Here is a 19,926-nt window from a genome sequence, read left to right as displayed (position 1 = left end):
TTTCCCACCCTCCCCCTGCCTCCATGGCAGACAATAATACCCATACTTAAAGAAACTTTGGTACTATATATATATATTCATTGCAGCACTGTTCACAATAGCCAAAATCTGGAAACAACCCGAGTGCCCTAGAACAGAGGACTGGTTAAAGAAACTTTGGTACATGTACACAATGGAATACTATGCAGCTGTTAGAAAAGATGAAGTCATGAAATTTTCTTATAAATGGATAGACATGGAGAGCATCATGCTAAGTGAGATGAGTCAGAAAGAGAGGGACAGACATAGAGGGACTGCACTCATTTGTGGGGTATAGAACAACATCACATGAGGCTGACACCCAAGGACGGTAGATACAAGGGCCAGGAGGGTTGGCCCATAGCTGGAAGCAAACGTGGCATTTAAAGGACCAGCATCCTTACCTCTGGGGCAGAACTTAGCTCGGACCATGCTCTTTGAACAAGTATGGCTTCTGAAAAACCAAGAAAGTAAAAGCTCGACCTATTCTTCACGGGGAAACTGTGCAATGTGGTTAGGTGATTATTCCCCTCAACGTGAAGCAAGAGGACATGATGAATCACACCCAATTTGGACAAATAAACGTTAATGGAAGAATGGAGGATTTCTCAGATCTGATATGTGTTCTGAGAATAATAATTTATTTTAACTTAACACAAAAGGTCTTTGAGCAATACTATGCTGATTCAATATACATATTTAAAGGGCAGATGTTAACTCTGGGTTTTGACAGGAAGCTGAGAGAGTGTGTTGGAAGAGACATCTTATTCCCACGTGGATAATTTGGGGCCCCTTGATGAGTTAGTCTGTTATTTTAAAATCTACTATTATAAAGAGACATTCTGATTTAACTCCGAGCCTTTGTTACCAAGAGCTGAAGTGACAGAAATCAAAGTAAAGCTTCCCTTTGAATGGTGTGTTGGGGTCCCAGCCGCTCCTCCCCTAGGGGGAAAATTCCTTTATTTGTATCTTTGTCTGACTCTAATGGTTAATTGTGATTCTGCAGCGTTGAATGTTCTCGGAGCTCTGAGGTGAGCCTGATCTTCCCAGGCTGGGGGCTGCGGCTGAAACTCTGGCTTCCTGCCTGCACTGTTCCCTCTCTCCCCCCTGAGACGCAGCTCTCCGGGGACACGGGGGATTCTGGGCTCTTAGGCTCCAGAGTGGGGCTGAGCGTGACAGGGCAGGGGCAGCCCCTCACCCTGCACCTGCGCCCTTCCAGCCCTGGCCTGGGTCAGCTCCCAATCTGGGTCCTCCCCACCCTGGCCCGGGTCAGCCCGGCACACACAGGCAGTGTCAGGCTCTGCGTGTCTCGGGGTCTTCCTTCCCCGCAGTCACTGTGGCCCCCGTCCCAGCCGTGTGGCCTCAGGCCTCTCTCCAGGGGTCAGTGCTCGGCCCAGGAATTGGGCTTACCAGAGAAGGGCAGCGAGTCCAGGCCCAGAAGACGACACTGGTCCCCGTCGGGTGACAAGGCCCAACCCAGACAGCCTTGGAGGCCAGCCCCGGGCAAGGCCACCAGAAAAGCCGACCCAGGCCCCTGCCAGTGTGAGCTCAGCACCCTCGGATTCCGGAGGGCTCCAGGGAGGTGGGGGGAGCGGCTCAGAGACAGCCGTCTCCACGCTTGGGCCAAAGGAAGCTCGTCTCGGACATGGAAGAAAACTCTTCTACAGGTATTTTCTCATTCCATTTTCTCATTCCATTTAGGCCACTTTTTCTCTGTTTCCCAACTGAGATAAAATACCTGGGTTCCAGCTGTGATGTTGGAAAGACTGCCCTATCGAGTAAGTAAAACCCCTTTCTCCCACCGATCGCAACAACCACCTAATCATATGCTTTTCCCATGAACGTTTCATTGACATGAAATTTACTATGAAAAAAATCTCACTTCTGTTACTATGGAAATTGACGACGTGCTATTAAAATCATCTTAGTTCCATTTACAAACAGCAGTGGAGGGTGGGGGGCCAGGGTAAGGCTTGTGAGCACGGGAGACCCCCCACAGAGCCAGGAGTCGCCCCCAAGCACTGGCAGGTATGGCTCCCCAAATGAACCAAACCCAAGATAATCTTTCAAGGGTTAAACTCCCAGAGCTAGCTAGAGAGTTTGTCTCCATTTTTTTTCCATTATGTGGTCATTAAAGCTGGCATTAAGCATTTGGAAATTACTTCACTTCTCCAAAAAATAAAATGTCAATAAATTATCAATCAAAACTCATAATAGAACACTTACCTGCACAAGTGTGTGTGAGTGGCAGCAGAATTACCAGTTTCCATAGCAACCTCATTTCCACTTTCTAAGGTCAAAATTTCTCCCGTATGATCAGCAGGGGAAGGTCTGTCTTCCACAGCAGCTAAGACTCTGAAAGTAAAAAACATCATGAAATGGCAAATATCGGAACAGGGGCAGCCTGCAAGAGGTTTGCATGGCTGCACTCAATATGTCATTAACATGTTTCATCAAAAATCATCCCAATGTCGGAGCTTTATATATTTTACAAAATTCCCACAATTTTGGTACATCTACATAATTTCAGCTCACACCTCAATGTCTGCATGTCATTTGCTATGAAATTGGCTAAAAGTAGCTAATGGGCAGGAGAGTGTTTCCACCCACTATGTTTCCTGTGCATGGAACTTTCACCACCGGACCAGAGCCATAGAACAGGGGTTAAAGCACTGTCCTTGCACACAGCTGACCCAGGTTTGATCCCCAGTGGCTATACAGTGCCCTGAGCCACCCCAGGAGTGACCCCAGAGCACAGAGCTAGGAGTAAATTTTGAGTACCACCTCACAGGACCCCAAAACAAAAATAAAATAAAACAAAAAAGTGTTTCATTGGTCTATTAAATTCAATTGGTTCTCAAATGTTTGAGTTTAATACTGTTTCATAAGCTAAAATCATAATAAGGCTGGAACCCAGGTAATGCAGAACTTCCTGACCTTAGACTCTGGGCTCAGCGGGACCCGGGAACAGAGACCTTCTGCCTGCTTCCCCAGTCTCTGGCGGCCCAGGGCTCACGCCCATAAGCCACCTCCTGCCGGCACAGATAATCTCCTCAGCCACCGTCCAGACCTCACGGCTGCTTCTCCCGGAAGGAGCATAAAGTGAGGCCCCCATGACCATGCCCCCGGACTCTGCGCCAGGCTGTTCTCACTCCGGGCGCCCCAGAGGGGGTGGGTGAGAGCCCTCCCCACCCCAAGGGGCCCAGCCCCGGCAGCCGACCTCCACTAACCAACACCGCCACGCTCCACACCGCTTTCCACACTCTGGGGCAAGCCCCACACATGAGTGAACATGTTCCTAAACCTAGACACATCGCGAGCACTCCCTACTCATCTTCCAGAATTACCATGTTTGGCTGGACTCCAAAGGAGTCGGGGGGAGGGGGCCTCTCCGGGTCTCTGCGAACCTTAAGGTTGAAAATGACCAGATGTGATGCTGGTTTTGTTAAAAACTACAGCTGTGGAGAATGGATTGGATGGGGCGTAAGAGAACTAGAGGCTGGCCTGCTCTGGGAAGTCACTGTAACTTGGGGTAGGGTGCCCGGAGTGACTCTGCCCAGAAGCGCTAGGACAGACGGGGACACTGAGAGTCTTGGAGGTATCCTCATGTCACACAGCTCTGATAGGGTCAAGCCACACATTTGGCTTTGTGTGTGGACCAAAGTTCAGCTCTCTTGATGCCCAGAGGTTCTGCTAACTGATGAATTCTCCAGAGGAGGGAAAGCAGCAATATCTCTGATCTTGCATGATATTAGTGGATTATCAGACTCGAATTATGTGACTGCATAGGCATGGCCTGGTGTGTAAAAATAAAAAGAAAAAGAAAAGGATGCAGGCGAGGCAAAGAGCGCCTCACCGCACTGAGCCAGGCACAGGGCCTAGGGCAGCAGCTGTCTCTCCCACCACCAGAGTTCGGTAGTCTCCGGCCGCTTCTCCACCCCGGGGAGGTTGATGGCGATGATGTGGCAGGCGAAGGAAGGAACGGAGCCAAGATGGTTGGTCTCACCGCAGTTTATTCCAATCTTCCCTCTAAACACTCTCCTCTGGAATTCTCCTCCTGCTTCTTCCTCCCCCATCCTACTTCATTCTCCCTCCTGCTTCCATTCCAACTCTCGGTCTCTCTCTCTCGATCTGTGGATCTGGCCCCCGTGGATCTGGCCCCCGTAGATCTGGCCCCCAACCCACTCTTACAGCCTAGTTAAATCTCCCCAGCATGAGGGGGTTGGGGCATACACATAGGTGTGGTCAGCAATAGGGTAAGGTTCCTTTCCCTCAGGGGATGCTTCTCCTAGGACTTAATTCTCTATCAGCAGGAGGATCCACCCAAGGGTGGAGTCCCATGAATGTGTTTCTCTTCTCCTCAGCCAGCAAACATATAAGAATTCATAATATTAATTATTTTGTATGGACACAATAAGAGATGCATTAAAGCTTATAGAATTGCTCTCCTGGGGCCATCTCAATCTCAGACTACAGTGCTCAGGCCAGATCAGTCTTTCCTATCCCTGGCAGGGTCCCAGTCTCATAATTACTATTGGATCATGACAGCATTTGTCTATGATCAAGCTCTTAACTTCTAGTTAAGAATTAGGCACTTTGGCCAGGCCCATCTCGATGCCAGGGTAGCACATAACTCACCGCTTGCCCTGGATCCTTCCCGTCCCACGTCGGGGACCCTACTTTGGGGTGCTAGGAACTGAGGGCAACTGAGGCTTAAGTGGAGAAAGCAGATGCCCGGGAGGGAATAATATTCGAGGCCAATTAAGTATTAAGTTATAAAAACATAATATTGTCTTCTTGTGTCTATACAAAAAAGACATAGCTTTAAAGTAAATTATTCAAAAGGCATAAAGAGGAGAGAAAGGCAATGTTATAATATTCAGTGTCCTAGGAAGTTCTGACCTTACCAATTAACAGAGTTTGATTAGAGGAAGAGCAGATAAACTGGTAGAAGTGGTTACAGATAAACAAAGGAATGGGAGTGACTCGGGAGCACTTTGATGGGTGTGACTGATAAACCTAAGCTCCTTGTGGCAAGGGGAGCAGGACAAACCAATGATATCCAACAGCCTGGTGTAACAGGCTTTGCTTTTGTCATTTACCTATATATAGATAAAGATAAAAATATAGGGGTTGGAGCGATAGCACAGCGGATAGGGCGTTTGCCTTGCATGCAGCTGACCCGGGTTCGATTCCCAGCATCCCATATGGTCCCCCGAGCACCACCAGGGGTGATTCCTGAGTGCAGAGCCAGGAGTGACCCCTGTGCATTGCCAGCTGTGACCCAAAAAGAAAAAAAAATTTTAAAAGATAAAAATATATATCTTTATCTTTTGTCATTATTTACCTATATGTGCAAGCTGGCCACTTCAGGTCAGTTTCCATTCTTTAATTTTTAAAAATTTCATTTACTTATTTTTTTGTTTTTAATAGCCTAAATCTAATAGCCTAGTTCTCCCTCTTGGAGAATCTGACAAGCTACAGAGGGTCTGTTGCCCGCTCAGGCGAGACTTGCAAGCTCCCCGTGGCGTATTCATATCCCAAGTACAGTAACAGCTGTGTACATCCCTCTCGGAGAGCCCGGCAGGCTACCGAGAGTATCCCGCCCACACAGCAGAGCCTGGCAAGCTCCCCATGGCGTATTCCATATGCCAAAAACAGTAACGATAGGTCTCATTCCCCTGACCCCGAAAGAGCCTCCAATCGTTGGGGAAGACAGTAGGAGGCTGCTACAATCTCAGGGCTGAGTGTAATAGAGACGTTACTGGTGCCCGCAACGGGATGACAGTGATACAGTGATATTTGATTGGAGGCAAGATGGCGCCGACGCTGCCCGAACCCCTCGAGCTCTCCCGAACCCGGCTCACCATCTCGCCTTAGACACCGCGTGGCTCAGCACGCCAGGCATGGAGCGCTACGTGTGATCCCTGCTGGAACTCTACGTACGATTCCTGATGGGCATTGCCGGCTGCTTTGCAAGATTCGGACAAGATGGCGTCAGCGGGGCGCAGAGAAACCGCACAGTGGCCGCAGCCTCACCGCCTGCCCTGGCCGGGCCGAGTCGCAGCACCATCGGACATATCGCCATGGCGACAGTGCGCCCAGTGGCTCACCCACTGTGGGGTGCTGTCAGCCAACCACCAGGTGACCTGGGACTCGGCGCAGGTGCTCGACCTGGCACAGACCCTCCGCAATGGGGTCCTGCTCTGCCAGCTGCTCAACAACCTCCGGGCACACTCCATCCACCTCAAGGAGATCAACCTGGGGCCGCAGATGTCCCAGGGGCTGCCCAGAGACGCAGGCAGGTGCGTGTTTGCCAGTGTGCAGAGGGTTACAACATGCCAGTCGACCAAAAGCTTACAGTCGGTAGACTGGGAACACCTGTGAAGGCGATTAGAGGCCGCCCCAAAACCCTCTGACCCTCTTGGAGAGACTGGCAGGCTACCAAGAGTATCCCGCCTGCATGGCAGAGCCTGGCAAGCAACCCGTGGAGGACTAGATATGCCATAAATAGTAGCAACAACAGCCCTCATTCCCCTGACCGCTAAAGAGCCCCCAATATGCCATTGGGCTGCAGTAGCACGCGACAGGGACAAATGGAGACGTTACCGGCGCCTGCTTGAGCAAATCAATGAACAACGAGATGACGGTGATATGTGATACATAATAAGGCAACAAATGATTATTTGTTGTTTTTGTTTCACACCATTAGGTATAAGATGAAAATGTTCATACACATGATTTTATGCATTTCATGGATTTTCAAAGTATTTTTAACAATATTGCTAAGAATATATTTATTAGGAAACATTTTATTTTCTAATGCTACTGAAAAATGGCATATTATTAAAGAAATTTATAGAAGTCTTATCTTTCAAGCATAAGACAAATTTTTTTCTTTTGGGGCCTATATTATAATTTGGTAATTTAATTTGACATTTAGGGCATCTGATGATAAATAAACTCAAGATAAAATGTTTGGCATTTACGCCAAGAGGACTCTAGTGAGAGGCCCTAAACCTTATGGTCTGGTAGGAGTGTCGGACGCGCTCAGAGCAAGCCGTGCTGGCACATTTGACCCTGTTACTGGAGATTTAACGATCGGACACTTTGGGAACTTTCGACAGTGGAAATATATTTTCTGGCAATTTCAAATGCATCGTGGAAGTGTGTGGACTTGAAGGGTGACGGGAGCAGAAAGGAGACGTGGATCCTTCACGAGCTTCTGGATCCTTGAAAGACCTCTCACTCCTCGCCACTGCCCCCAGCTGAGCTCAGCCAGGGCTGTTTCCTGAAGAGGGGAGGCCGTCTTCAGGCTGGTCACTGCTGGACAGTGAGGGCTGCCCAGACACCCACACCCCATCCCGGACACCCACACCCATTCCCAGGCTCCCATACCCCAATCCCAGCCCACCCACACCTATCTCCTGCCCACCTATACCCAATCCCAGCCCACCCATTCCCAACCTCCCACGCCCCATCCTGGCCACCCAGACCCCATTCCCTGCCCACCCAGACCCATCCCCAGGCCCCCACACCCCACTCTCTCCACTCCATGGACAATGCACAGTCTCCACTCAGTCCCATCTTGACTAACATAGGCCCTGTGGCTGTTCACTTCTCCATCACCTTCTCGGTAAATGTGCGTGGCCGACCTCTGCCCTCTGCCAGACCAGGGTGCTCAGTGCTGGGGGCCAGGCCCTGGGCTGTGGCCCCAAGCCTGGCCGTCTCTGAGAGGCACCAGCCTGCAGACGGACATCAACACCAGGAACATGCGACTTGACCAACTGACCAACTGGTCCGTGTGGGGCAGGCCGAGAGCTCGGTGGGCCTCTGTGGGGACAGGCGGCCCCGAAGCCAGCTGAGGCAGGGGCTGGCGGCCCTGAGAAGCCTCTTCCTGACCGTCCCGGCAGTCCTTCCCAGGTGACGCGTGTGTCAGTCAGATGCAGCTCCCTGTGGTCACCTCAGCACCCCGTTTCCTGCCGCCCACCAGCCCAGGAGTCAGGGTCCCGGCAGGCTTACGGCCCAGGGTCCCCGTGAGCCGCCGAGCCCAGGGGTTTGCAGGTCCAGCTCGCGTTCTACGTTTTGTCTTTGCAGCCAAACTCTCCCTGGCCGGCACGTCCTCACTCTCAGACAGGGCAGGACCCTGAGCACACGCCCACCCCCACGTCCTGCCCTGCCCGCATCCCGAGCTCCCTGCAGGGCCAGGCCCCCGGCCCAAGCTCGCGTGTCCCCGTGCCCTGCCTGCTGGTCCCGTGCGTGTGACAGGAGGGACGAGGCTCCGGAAGCCCAGGGATCTCGCGTGTGACCGGCTCAGCCTAGCGAGGGGTGCGGGCGTCTCCTGGGCAGGGCGATGCTGGCCCGGAGCCCCCACACCCTCCGCCCCCAGGGCAGCTCAGGGAGCACTGTCCACCCTCGCCCCTCTGGCCAGGTCCTGCTGGGAGCAAGCTGTGCTGCCACTGCCAAGCTCCCGCCGGCCCCAGGACCGAGCTGACCGAGGAGGGAAGGTCCAGCTCAGGGTCAGGTGCCCGTTGGCCCCAGCCCAGGGCCCGCAGCAGGCAGCAGCTGGGGTCACACCACTTGCCACAGGAAGTACTTCTGGGCTCCTGGTCCCAGTGATGGCTGCACGTGGCCGACCCCGCCTGGGTTGGACACTGGCTCCACGTGCCTGTGGCCGACCCAGCCTGAGCTGGACGCTGGCTCCACGTGTGCTCACGCTGCCGAGCCCCCAGAGAGAGCCCTGCGCACTGCCCGTGTGGCCCCCAAAGCCCTGCGCACTGCCCGTGTGGCCCCCAAAGCCCTGAGCACTGCCCGTGTGGCCCCCAAAGCCCTGAGCACTGCCCGTGTGGCCCCCAAAGCCCTGCGCACTGCCCGTGTGGCCCCCAAAGCCCTGCACACTGCCCGTGTGGCCCCCAAAGCCCTGAGCATGCCCATGTGTCCCCCAAAGCCCTGAGCATGCCCGTGTGGCCCCCAAAGCCCTGCGCACTGCCCGTGTGGCCCCCAAACCAAAACCAGGCCCAGATGGCCTCAGGCCGGAGGAAGCAGTGGACGAACCCCGCACAGGAACCTCCCGGCAGCAGCCCAGAGGGCGGCTCTGTCCACCCGGGGTTGGTCTGCTCCTATGGCCGCCCTGTGCCTGGCGCCACGGAGCTGCCCAGTGCAGACCCGGCTCGGCAAACAGTGCGACACACGCACACACACACACACTCATAGACATGAGTGCATGAACACACATCGACATGAACACGTGAACACACATGTATGCACACGCAAGCGCATACATGCACGCATGCACACGCGTGCTGACGGGCTGACGAGCCGTGCCGAGGGACTGCAGACCCCACGTCCGTCTCCTCAGGTCTTCTCGCCACTTTATTTTGGCTGAAAATCCAAGGCCAGAGGCTTCATAATTTTTACAACAGATTTCCAGCCTCAGCGATCATGGAGTTATTTACTATCAAACTAAATCAATAATAAATTTTAAAATGAAATATGCATGACCCGAAAAAATCTGGTTCTGACTAGGAAACCCCAACTGCCATGAAAACGGGCAGAGCGGAGGATCAATGGTGCCGTCGCGTTCCTGGTTTCCGGGGCCGGCTGCGATCACTTATGATAATTGTTATGCCAGCTCTCCAAACCGGCCGTCATCCCGCATGACAGATGAGGGGAGACGGCCCGGCGTGCTTGATGCAGTTGCGGGAGACGCATTTCTTCTTTTCTTAGAGGAGGCAAGATTACATGTTGTTAACAGCACGAAACAGATGCAAATATGTTTGTTAGGAAAATAGCTGGAATCCTGTTGGTGATTTTTCCCTTGTCAGAGCCCTGGGGCCGTGGAGGCTCAGGCAGGCGGGGCCGAGCACCCACTACCTGTGGGAGGTGGCCCCTGTGTAGGATGCGGAGGTCAGGGATGATGTCCAGGGGCCTTCCCCGCAGGGGTGGCCAGCAGGAGGTGCTGACTACCGTGAGCTCCGCCTGTGTTGGGCCTGGGGGCGGGGGCGGGGCGGGATGTCCTCACCGGCCCTCCCTGGCCTGCCGGCTGGGCCCATTGCCCGTCTGGCTATCAGGGTCCTGCACCCCAAACGCCGGCAGCGTCACCGCGGATGTGAGTCTGCGGAGGCCCTGGCCGAGACGGAGCGTCCCTCTGAGCGGAGCGGCCCTGTCCACTGCAGAAAGCACCAGACTCTGGGGCCGGTGGGGAGAAGGCGCCTCCCCCGCAGGACAGATGCTTCCTGGGCCAAGGCCGTGACGGGTCCTGGGGAGCAGCAGGGGTGGGGGAGGGGGACACACGTCCAGGCCAGAGCTGGGAGAGTCCGGGCAAGCCCCTCCTCCTTGCAGGGCCCGGGACCACCAGCCCGGACCCTCGGCTGTGCGGCAGCGAGGCCGAGGCCGTGAGGAAGGAACGGCAGGGACGTGCTGAGCTGGGCGCAGGACAGACGGCCGGACAGACGGCCCCCGCGGGCTCCTGGGCGAGGAAGCCAGGGCGGACCCCAGGCTGTCGGCTGGACCCCGGAGTGACCGGAAGCCCAGAAGCCCTCTGGGGACCCGGATCAGAAGGGGCGTGTGTGCGGGGCACCTCCGGCATACTGGGAGGGGGACGGGCCCCGGGGAGGCCACAGCCGCTGGCTGGACGAGGAGAGCCCTCCCCCTCCCTCACACAGGAGGAGCCGCCACGCGGGCGGGCGGGTGTTTCTGAGTCTCTGCTCCCACGTGTCCGACCAGAGGAAACCCAGAGGCGGGAACGGGCCACTCGGGGCGTGGGCAGGACAGTGCTCCGAGCACCCTGTCGGGGCCAGTGCTCAGCTGGGTCCTCTGCAGTCTCCCCCGGGGGGCCGGGCGCAGGGCGGGCCCAGCAGAGGGCAGCGGGGCCGGGAGGCAGCAGGGCAGGTGCTGACCCTGCACGCGCTGGCCCTGGCCTGAGCACCCCTCTGAGCAGCGCGGGGCTGGCCCCCACAGCGAGGCCACTGCGGTTCCCCTGAGCCCGCGCCCGCGCCGGGGTCCCCGCCACACCCCGAGAACCCGAGAGCCAGAAGAGCAGCTTCCTGCGCCCCCCGGCCAGGCCCCCACACTGCACTGACGGTGGAGGCCCCTTCAGGGAGCACGGGGAGCACGGTGGGCTCGGCGGGGAGCACAGCAGCCTGCGGGGCAGGGCCGGCCTCGGGATGAAGGACGAGCCTCATTCCCGCGAGTCCAGGGCAGCGCTGGGCAGAGGCTGGACACTCAGGGCAGCACATTCCAGCTCGGTCACGCCCCCGAGCACTGTAGCCAGGAGGAGTGCTCCCGGGGGCTGAGGGCAGCGGCTCCGACAGCAGCCTGGTGGGCGCCTGGCTGCCAGCCCGAGAGCGGAGGCAGTGCCCCACTGACCACCGAACTCGTGGCAGAAGAACAGCCCTGAGCTCAGGACGAGAATGCAGGCCGCTGCCTCAGCCCCGTCAGGGCAGCTCCTGCAGTGCCCAGCGCCCTGAGCTGGCCTGGAGCCGCCACACTGTCCAGGGTGCACTGTTCCGGCCACACTGTCCAGGGTGCACTGTCCAGGGTGCAACATCCCGGCCACACTGTCCAGGGCGCACTGTCCCGACCCCCTGCCCCGGCCACACTGTCCAGGTGCACTGCCCCGGCCACACTGTCCAGGGTGCATTGTCCCAGCCCCCTGCCCCGGCCACACTGTCCAGGGTGCACTGTCCAGGGTGCACCGTCCCGGCCATACTGTCCAGGGTGCACCGTCCCGGCCACACTGTCCAGGGTGCACACTACCCCGGCCCCCTGTCCCGGCACCCGTCCCAGCCACACTGTCCAGGGTGCACTGTCCAGGGTGCACTGTCCCGGCCACACTGTCCCGGCCCCCCTGTGCCACAGGACGCTCGGGCCTTGCTCCTGGTGCCCCGGGACTGGCAGCCCCTGGGAAGAGCCTCTGGGTCCTTGGCTCGTCTCCCGTCTTGGCGGCACCTGTGCTGGTCACACCGGAGACACTGGCCTTCGTCGCTGCCCCCGGGCAGAGGGACTCGCTCCCCGCGGTGAGGGGGAGACGCCGGCAGTGTCTGGGTTCTCCACGTGGTGGCGTAAGTGAGCGACCAAACGTCTCCCCAAGGCCAAGGGCCGGAGCACTGACCTCATTCCGGGGAATCCCGAGAGTGTGGAGGAAGCGGAACAAGGCGCTGAGTCGCGCGGGGCAGGGCCAGTGTGGCCAGCGGCGGTCCTGGGCACAGGGAGAGCACAGGGGGTGGGGCTCCAGGCCGGACCATCGTCCCACCCATCCGGGGCTCAGCTCAAAGGAGCGTGAGGAGGGCCCGACTGTGGGCGGGCAGAGGGCCCTGCCCCGAGGCCCTTCCCGGTCCCTGGCCCCAGAGCCCCGGGCCAGGCCGTGTCCCCAGAGCCCCCGGCCTGCTCTCATCCTGCCGGACGCAGGGCTGCCCGGAGACTGGCCCGCCCAGCCCGGGGCCCGGGGCCCCTTCACGCATTCAGAGTTCGGCTAAAACTCCCTGAACACCCAGAGAGGCTCCTTCACTTTCCCAAACAGGAAGTGACGAGACAATGGTGAGTCTGAGTCACAGAGGGGGGAGGCTGACGCCCCCAGGCGCAGTCTCCAGTCTCCTGACAGACCCGGTCACCCAGGGGCCTGCGGGGAGCGGGCTCACCCCTGTGGGCACGCAGGCTTCTGGCTCCCGCCCCAGCGTCCCCCGCTGAGAGCGTGACCGTCACCTTCCCACACACCTACTTTCCCTCGGCTGCTCCTGCATGAGCAACTGTGGCTCCCGGAATATTCCAGAAGTGTTTCCACAGACCCCGGGGCAAGAGCGGGGAGGACTGGGCCAGCAGACCAAGGCCAGAGCGTGCCAGCTGTGCCAGCCGTGCCAGCCACACTGGCTTGAGGAAGGGACAGGAAGCCGAGCATGCCCAACAGCTTCCGGAAGCTCCCAGTGCTCCGAAGAGGCTGGATGAGCCAAAGCTCAGTATCTTCCAGTTTCGGAGGGAACATACTTGGGTTCCCGAAGGGGACGCGGGAAGCTCTAACTACACACGTCAGAGTCAGGGCGGACACAGACGTCTCCCGTGCCTGCGTGAGCGGCCGTGACACGGGCAGTGAGCTGAGGCCTGTCCCAGCCCAGCACTGGGCACACGGGCCCGTTCCTGGCAGGGAGGGCAGCACGGCGGGACACGGCGCCCCTCAAGAGGCCGGGAGTAACTGACCTGGGGCCACGGGACGGCCCCACTCCCAGGGTCAGGGGCAGAGGTCAGGCGCGACGCTGGCCAAGGTCAGGGCGCGGCAACGCCACATCACACCATGTCTGTGTTGCCAAAGGCAGGGACGCCCTGAAGCCGGAACTCGGGTCTCGAGCTGCCACGGGGACTCGTGGCTCGACACGGCTGCGTCTCTGGGACTCTGCACCGGGAGTGAGGCGTGTGGCTCGACACGGTGCGTCCCTGGGACTCTGCACCGGGAGTGAGGCGTGTGGCTCGACACGGCTGCGTCCCTGGGACTCTGCACTGGGAGTGAGGCGTGTGGCTCGACACGGTGCGTCCCTGGGACTCTGCACCGGGAGTGCGGCGTGTGGCTCGACACGGCTGCGTCCCTGGGACTCTGCACCGGGAGTGAGGCGTGTGGCTCGACACGGTGCGTCCCTGGGACTCTGCACCGGGAGTGCGGCGTGTGGACCTCCCGTGGCAGCCCCTGTCAGCCGCCAAGCTCGGGCCCCCCAGCACCTGCTGTGAAGACGCGTGGTTCTGCCCTGCCTCAGTTTCTCCCCCTGATCTATGGCGCAGGGAGACCCCCGGGCAACTGCACGTGTGTAGATGCACACGTCAGGATCTGGCTTTATTCCCGTAACCGCTGAGTCTGCATAAAGGAGCCCTGGGAAACCGTGAAAGCATCGGACCACAGGGACGGAGAGTGACACCAGTGGGGAAGGTGCTTATCTTGCACACAGTCCCTTGGGTCCCAGCCTGGTGCCCCAGGAGGCCTCCAGGCCAACAGGAGTGACCCCGGAGTGCAGAGCCAGGGGCAAGCCCTGAGCACCAGCAGGTGTGGCCAAAACAAATGGAACAGAGAGAGAGAGAGAGAGAGGGAGAGAGAGAGGGAGAGAGAGAGAGGGAGAGAGAGAGGGAGAGAGAGAGAGGGGGAGAGAGAGGGAGAGAGAGAGAGGGAGAGGGAGAGAGAAGGGGATAGAGGGAGAGAAAGAGAGAGAGAAAGAGAGAGAGGGAGAGAGAAAGGGAGAGAGAGGAAGAGAGGGAGAGAGAGAGGAAGAGAGAGAGGGAGAGAGAGAGGGAGAGAGAGGGGGAGAGAAAGAGAGGGAGAAGGGGAGAGAGAGGGAGAGAGAGAGGGAGAGAGAAGGGGATAGAGGGAGAGAAAGAGAGAGAGAAAGAGAGAGAGGGAGAGAGAAAGGGAGAGAGAGGAAGAGAGGGAGAGAGAGAGGAAGAGAGAGAGGGAGAGAGAGAGGGAGAGAGAGGGGGAGAGAGAGGGAGAGAGGGAGAGAGAGTGAGAAAGAGAGGGAGAAAGAGAGAGAGAGAAAGAGAGGGGGAGAGAGAGAGGAAAGAGCCTCTGGTTATATGTTATATTGTCTTTTCCTAGTGACAGGAGTTCGATCAACAAAATATATTTAATGCTGAGAATATTTGGTATCAAAGTAACAGATTAAAGAATGAGAAATCAATTACTCTCTTATTTTTGTATACAAGACATGAAACTAGTCTATTGACTTCACAATGTCCTCTGGTAACATTGGCTGGATCGGATTATTGGTAAGTGGTATTTAGTCATGGTGCTGTTCCCTGATTGAAGGGGAATAAAACATGGTAACTTAGAGGGAATCTATGTGTGTCCATATTCCCCTAATGGTAGGTGCCGGTAATCTCACTGTAAAGTCAGGAACTCAGAGACAGTATCCATTGAAAATGGATGTGGTTTTTACAATGGAAAACATCAGTCTCCGGGAATCTTCCTCTGTGACAATGGCATGATATTGTACATCGCAAAAGCACATCTGCAAAGTTGCAGAATCTAAACAGAATGATGCATTTTTCTTTGGGTTAAGATATGTCATTTAGGAAACCATATTTTCATGTTTGAGTCATAAAACATTTGAAACTTTTCTATTTTACTTGCCAATGGGGAAAAACACTTTCACAAAAATGTATTTAAAGCAAGTGTAGCATTGTAGCACTGTCGTCCCATTGCTCATCGATTTGCTCAAGCGGGCACCAGTAACATCTCCGTTGTGAGACTTGTTCTTACAGTTTTTGGCATATTGAATACGCCACGGGTACCTTGCCAGGCTCTGCCGTGGGGGCGAGATACTCTCAGTAGCTTCCTTTTATGTAATATATGCAAATATACATGAGTGCAGCCTGTGTTTTTGTTGGAGGTTTTACACAGACACACATACCACACACACATCACATATACACACACCACACACTATATACATGTACACACACTACAAACACCACACACATCATACACACACCACATACCACACACACCATACACACACACCACACCGCACACACACCACACAAACATACCACATACACACCACACCATACACATACCACACACACACCACACACATTCACACACACACACACACACACCCTCACACACACACACTCTCACACCTGCCCAGTAAATCAGGTTTCCGTGATGTGGGAATGAGCTTTCCGAGTGCCGGGCCAGAGGGTTCGGGCCCCCACAGAGAGCCGAGCCCCGTCCCTCCCCTCCCTCCTGCGGATCCCCGTCAGGGGAGTGTTCTGAGGGTGAAGGTCAGGGAAAGGGCCTGGAAAGGGCCTCCCCCGGCTTGAAGGCTCGTGGTTCCAGCCCCCAAGGCCCAGTGTCCACCTGCGCCCCCTGCGTCAAACGTCACTGCTGGGCGGCTGCTGACGGAGGCACGAGGCCGGCTGCCGCTGCCCTGCTGGACTGTCGTCCTACGGGTGCCGATGAGCAGGACACAGGCTCGAGAGGCCGGTCGCAGGAAACCGCCTGGACAAGGCTGAAGAGGGGCACTTGGCTCGCACGTCCAGACGTGGGCGTGGTCCCCTGAGCCTGGCCAGGAGTGACCCTGCGAGCATCACTGGCCAGTCAGGGACACCTCCCAGCCAAGGGCCTCGTGTCCACGGGGGGCGACAGGAAAGACGCTCAGCGTCAGGGTCAGACACCCCAGCTGGCGCATCGTGCTGGGCAGCTGGTGCCGTGGATACGCTGCGGGCGAGGAAGCGCAGTCACAGGACACGAGTGCGAGAAGGACACCTGCCCCACAGGGTGGGCCTCGAAGGGGGGTGTGGAGGCTGCAGACGGGCCGTGGCCGCCCGGGAGACGCGGCTCAGGGAGAAGGAAACGGGGCCTGGGAGCTGTGAGCCATAACGCAGCCTGAGAACCAGGGTCCCGGCGGCAGAGCAGCCAGAGCGTGAGCGTCACGGCTGCGCCTTCACCGGCCTCTCCGCTGTGGCCCCGTGTCCAGGGGCCGTCCTGCTGGACACGGTCGGGCCTGTGCTCACGGGGTGGAGGGGGCCCCGTCGCAGCCTCCCGGTCCCCGTGACTTGTTCTCCAACCTGCGACAGGCGCACGTGAGCGCGAGAGGGGACGGACCTGCCCGGTCTCACCGTGGGGCTCGCGGCGCCCCTGGCCTCTCACTGTGATGGTCACGTTTTTGTTCCTTCTCCAGAAACTGGGCTCGCCAGGGACAAGCAGGGTCCCGGGAGCACTGCTCGGGGCAACGTGGCTGCGTGTTTCACCCAGACTTCAGCTTCCCGCGTCCTCGTGTGTGTCTGGCCGGACTAACCCAGCCCAGTCAGCGCCCGAGCCTCTGTCTCCACGCTGGCGCTGGAGCAACCAGCCGGTAGTTTCCTTAAACATCAGATGTGCCAATAGTGAATGACGGGGAAGGCGAGAGGCAGAGACATGATTAAAATGGCATATTTCTATTGTCATTAGTGTTATAAAGACATCTCAGTGTTACATACAGGACTTGAACTCATGTAGCTGGGGCCAGAGAAACAATGCAGGCGGGAAGCTACTTGCCTGCAGTCAGGCAGCCCTGGTCTGCTCCCCAGCACCACACATGTTCCTTGAGCACCATCAGGAGTGACCTCTGAGCACAGAGCCAAGAGCACCTCTGGGTGTGGTCTAACCGCCCTCCCCTTTCTAAAAAACAAAAGCAAAAATAAAAACTTCCATGGGCTTTTTTTGCCCAGACCACAAAGAATCACTTGCCCCCGCACCTGGCTGTCTTCACCAGGGCCCCTTGGAAGAGGTGGGTTGAGTTTCCCTCCCCACCCCGAGCAGAGCCCCCGCAGCTGAAGACCTCCAGAGCCCAGCCACAGCCATGCTCAAGGCCCCTCTCCACATGTTCAGACGAGCCTCACACATGAAGGAACTGGCAGAGCAACCCAGGTGTGCGGGACCCAGGGCTGAGATCTCCAAGTCTGCTCGGATTGGGTCTGGGCCTCCTCCACCCATATCCCCCATTTTCCAGTATCTTGGTAGTCACACCCAGAAACTACTCCCAGCGCCATGTAATCCCACCAACGGCCAAGATCCAGAGACTGTAAAACAAAGCTCTCGGAAGTGAGCGGCTGCATCTGTGGCTGAGCGACCTCATAGCCTAGTTCTCCCTCTCCGAGAACCTGGGAAGGTACCGAGAGCATCCTGCCCACACGGCAGAGCCCTGGCAAGCTCCCTGTGGCATATTCATATGCCAAATACAGTAACAATGATGAGTCTCATTCTCCTAGCCTGAAAGAGCCTCCAATGTGGCACTGCTGGGAAGAACAAGTAAAAAGAGGCTGCTAAAATCTCAGGGCTAGGACCAATGGAGACATTACTGGAACCTGCTCAAGCAAATCAATGATCAATGGGAGGACAATGATAGAGTGATACCACAAAGTGCTAGGCTGAGTGCAGGCTCTGCTGAGGGGTCACTCCTGGCAGGGCTCGAGAGACCGTATCAGGTGCCAGGGATTGGACCTGGCCTGGCCTTGCTCAGACAAGGGCCTCCCCACCGCACTGTCACTCCAGCCCCCAGTACCATAGGTTGGTTGCTGTTTTCTTGAACCGCTGTGAGCTGCACAGCTACAAAGTCATTTCCATCACACAGTGTTCTAACACCCAGCCCTTCCCCAGTGTACGTTTCCTGCCACCACAAATTAAACTAGAAAACAGAAGATGCCCAAACTGAAACGAAAAAAAAAAAAAAAGAATAATCTCTATAGCAGGTGCTATGTTCCTATCCACAGAAAATCCCTAAGACCAAGTACCACAAATGCTCCTAGAGGTAAAAAATGACTTCAGAAAAATTTCAGGGCCAAGATCAATACATGAAATTCAGTGGCATTCCTATATACTTAAAATAAATGGTTGGAATCCAAATTGAGAATGCTATTTCATTTAGAGTAGCATTCAAAATAGGCCATATCTATGGGATAAATCTAACCCAACAGGAGAAACAAACTCACGTGTACATTAAGAGCTACAAAACGCTGTTTAGATAAATCTGGAGCAGCCGACATAAATAAACAACATCCTGCACACATAGACGGGAAGATGGAGCCCTAGAATGTCAGTGTCAATTATCAAAATGAGGACAGATTCAGATCAATCCCTGACAAAAAAATGACAGTGATATTTTTATGTAGTAATAGGAACATTTACTATTCTGGCAAAAGAAAAATATCACGGTGGCTTTAGGGAATAGCTTTTTTAAACATTTATTCAGTTAAATATAACATATATGCCAGTTCAGTTAAATCTTCGATGTTAACCGAGGCATATGAAGCATATTTCCAAACAGATATTCACAACTTTAGTTCACAATCACCCCGAGACAGAAGGAGCCCTATCAGATTATGAATGGACAAAGGGGGCATAAAGATAGAGAGAGCATGCCACGTGGAGGACCACCCCGGGCAGTGAAAAGGGACAGTCTAGTGACGCGTGGCCAGTCTCAAAATTACGTCTGCGGGGAAGGCAGCACACAAAGACAGGATCTGTAGTGACCGAGGCCAAACCAGGGTGTGCAGAGGAGACACGGGGGGAGATTCCAGACGGCCTGAAGGAATGTTTGTCTGCAGAGGGAACGTGGTGTGGACACGCTGCCCTCGTGGGAGTGGGGTAGTGGGCAGCAGGGAGTCTTGGTCACTGCGCCTCACGCCGCGGCTCCTTGACACGTGTGAGCAGGTTCTGTGTGCAGGAAGCAAGAGGAGCGGGGGAGGGCAGGTGGGAGGGAATACGGGAGACTGAAGAAGGGTGGGCTACCCCAGAGCTTCCCGGGCTGCCCCCAGGCCTCACCCAGAGGGTCCACTGGGGGTCTGACCGAGTGTCATCGTGCAGCCCACACAGTTGCAAGCCGCTCTTCTTTGCCGAACAGGCGCAGTGGGGCTGTGACGTAACACTTATCTCCAAATATACCTTGCCTGTGCGACTGAATCTGTGCAATTATGCAGTGAAATACGGTAGTTAAGATCACTCCTTTACTGAGACTGTCTTTCAAAGTTATAAAAGTGATATATTAAAATTTATATGAATTAGATATAAATAAATAGCATGATCGGGGGGTTCTCAGTTCAATTCCCTCTAAGAATTAATCTGACCAAGAGGGCATTTTTCTTGAGTTTCATCATCTCTTGGATAGGACACCAACATCAATCTAAAGAATGTGACCAGAGATAGGGATGGATGCCGCTTATTGGTTCAGGGAACAATCGATCAGGAAGTGCTAACTTTAATTAACATATCTGCACCAAATGTGGATCAGCAAAGTTTGTAAGACTTTGCTCACAAACCTAAAAGAAATATGAATAAAAATACAATATTAACAGAGGACTTCAACACACCACTGTCCCCACTAGATAAACTAGACAGACTCAGTAGGGCATACGGCACTAAATGAAAACCTAGAAGAGCTGGGACTAGTGGAT

The 19,926-nt window shown here is 55.7% G+C and overlaps 1 protein-coding gene across 2 annotated transcripts in view; it reads right to left on the bottom strand.

Annotated features, from left to right (window-relative positions):
- Nucleotides 1-19,926, bottom strand: part of LOC101545784 (contactin-6) — a 195,391-nt gene that overhangs the window by 154,211 nt on the left and 21,254 nt on the right. For both annotated transcript variants that reach the window (XM_055135884.1, XM_055135885.1), the window contains exon 2: nt 2,245-2,373. In XM_055135884.1, coding sequence (XP_054991859.1) covers nt 2,245-2,299 — 55 coding nt within the window. In that variant the 5' untranslated portion in view covers nt 2,300-2,373. The remainder of the gene's footprint in view (nt 1-2,244; nt 2,374-19,926) is intronic.

Source organism: Sorex araneus, chromosome 4 (genome assembly GCF_027595985.1).
Source record: "Sorex araneus isolate mSorAra2 chromosome 4, mSorAra2.pri, whole genome shotgun sequence".
Classification (NCBI taxonomy): Eukaryota; Metazoa; Chordata; class Mammalia; order Eulipotyphla; family Soricidae; genus Sorex; species Sorex araneus.
Note: the sequence above shows the minus strand (reverse complement) of the source record. Positions and strands in the feature narration are given on the sequence as shown.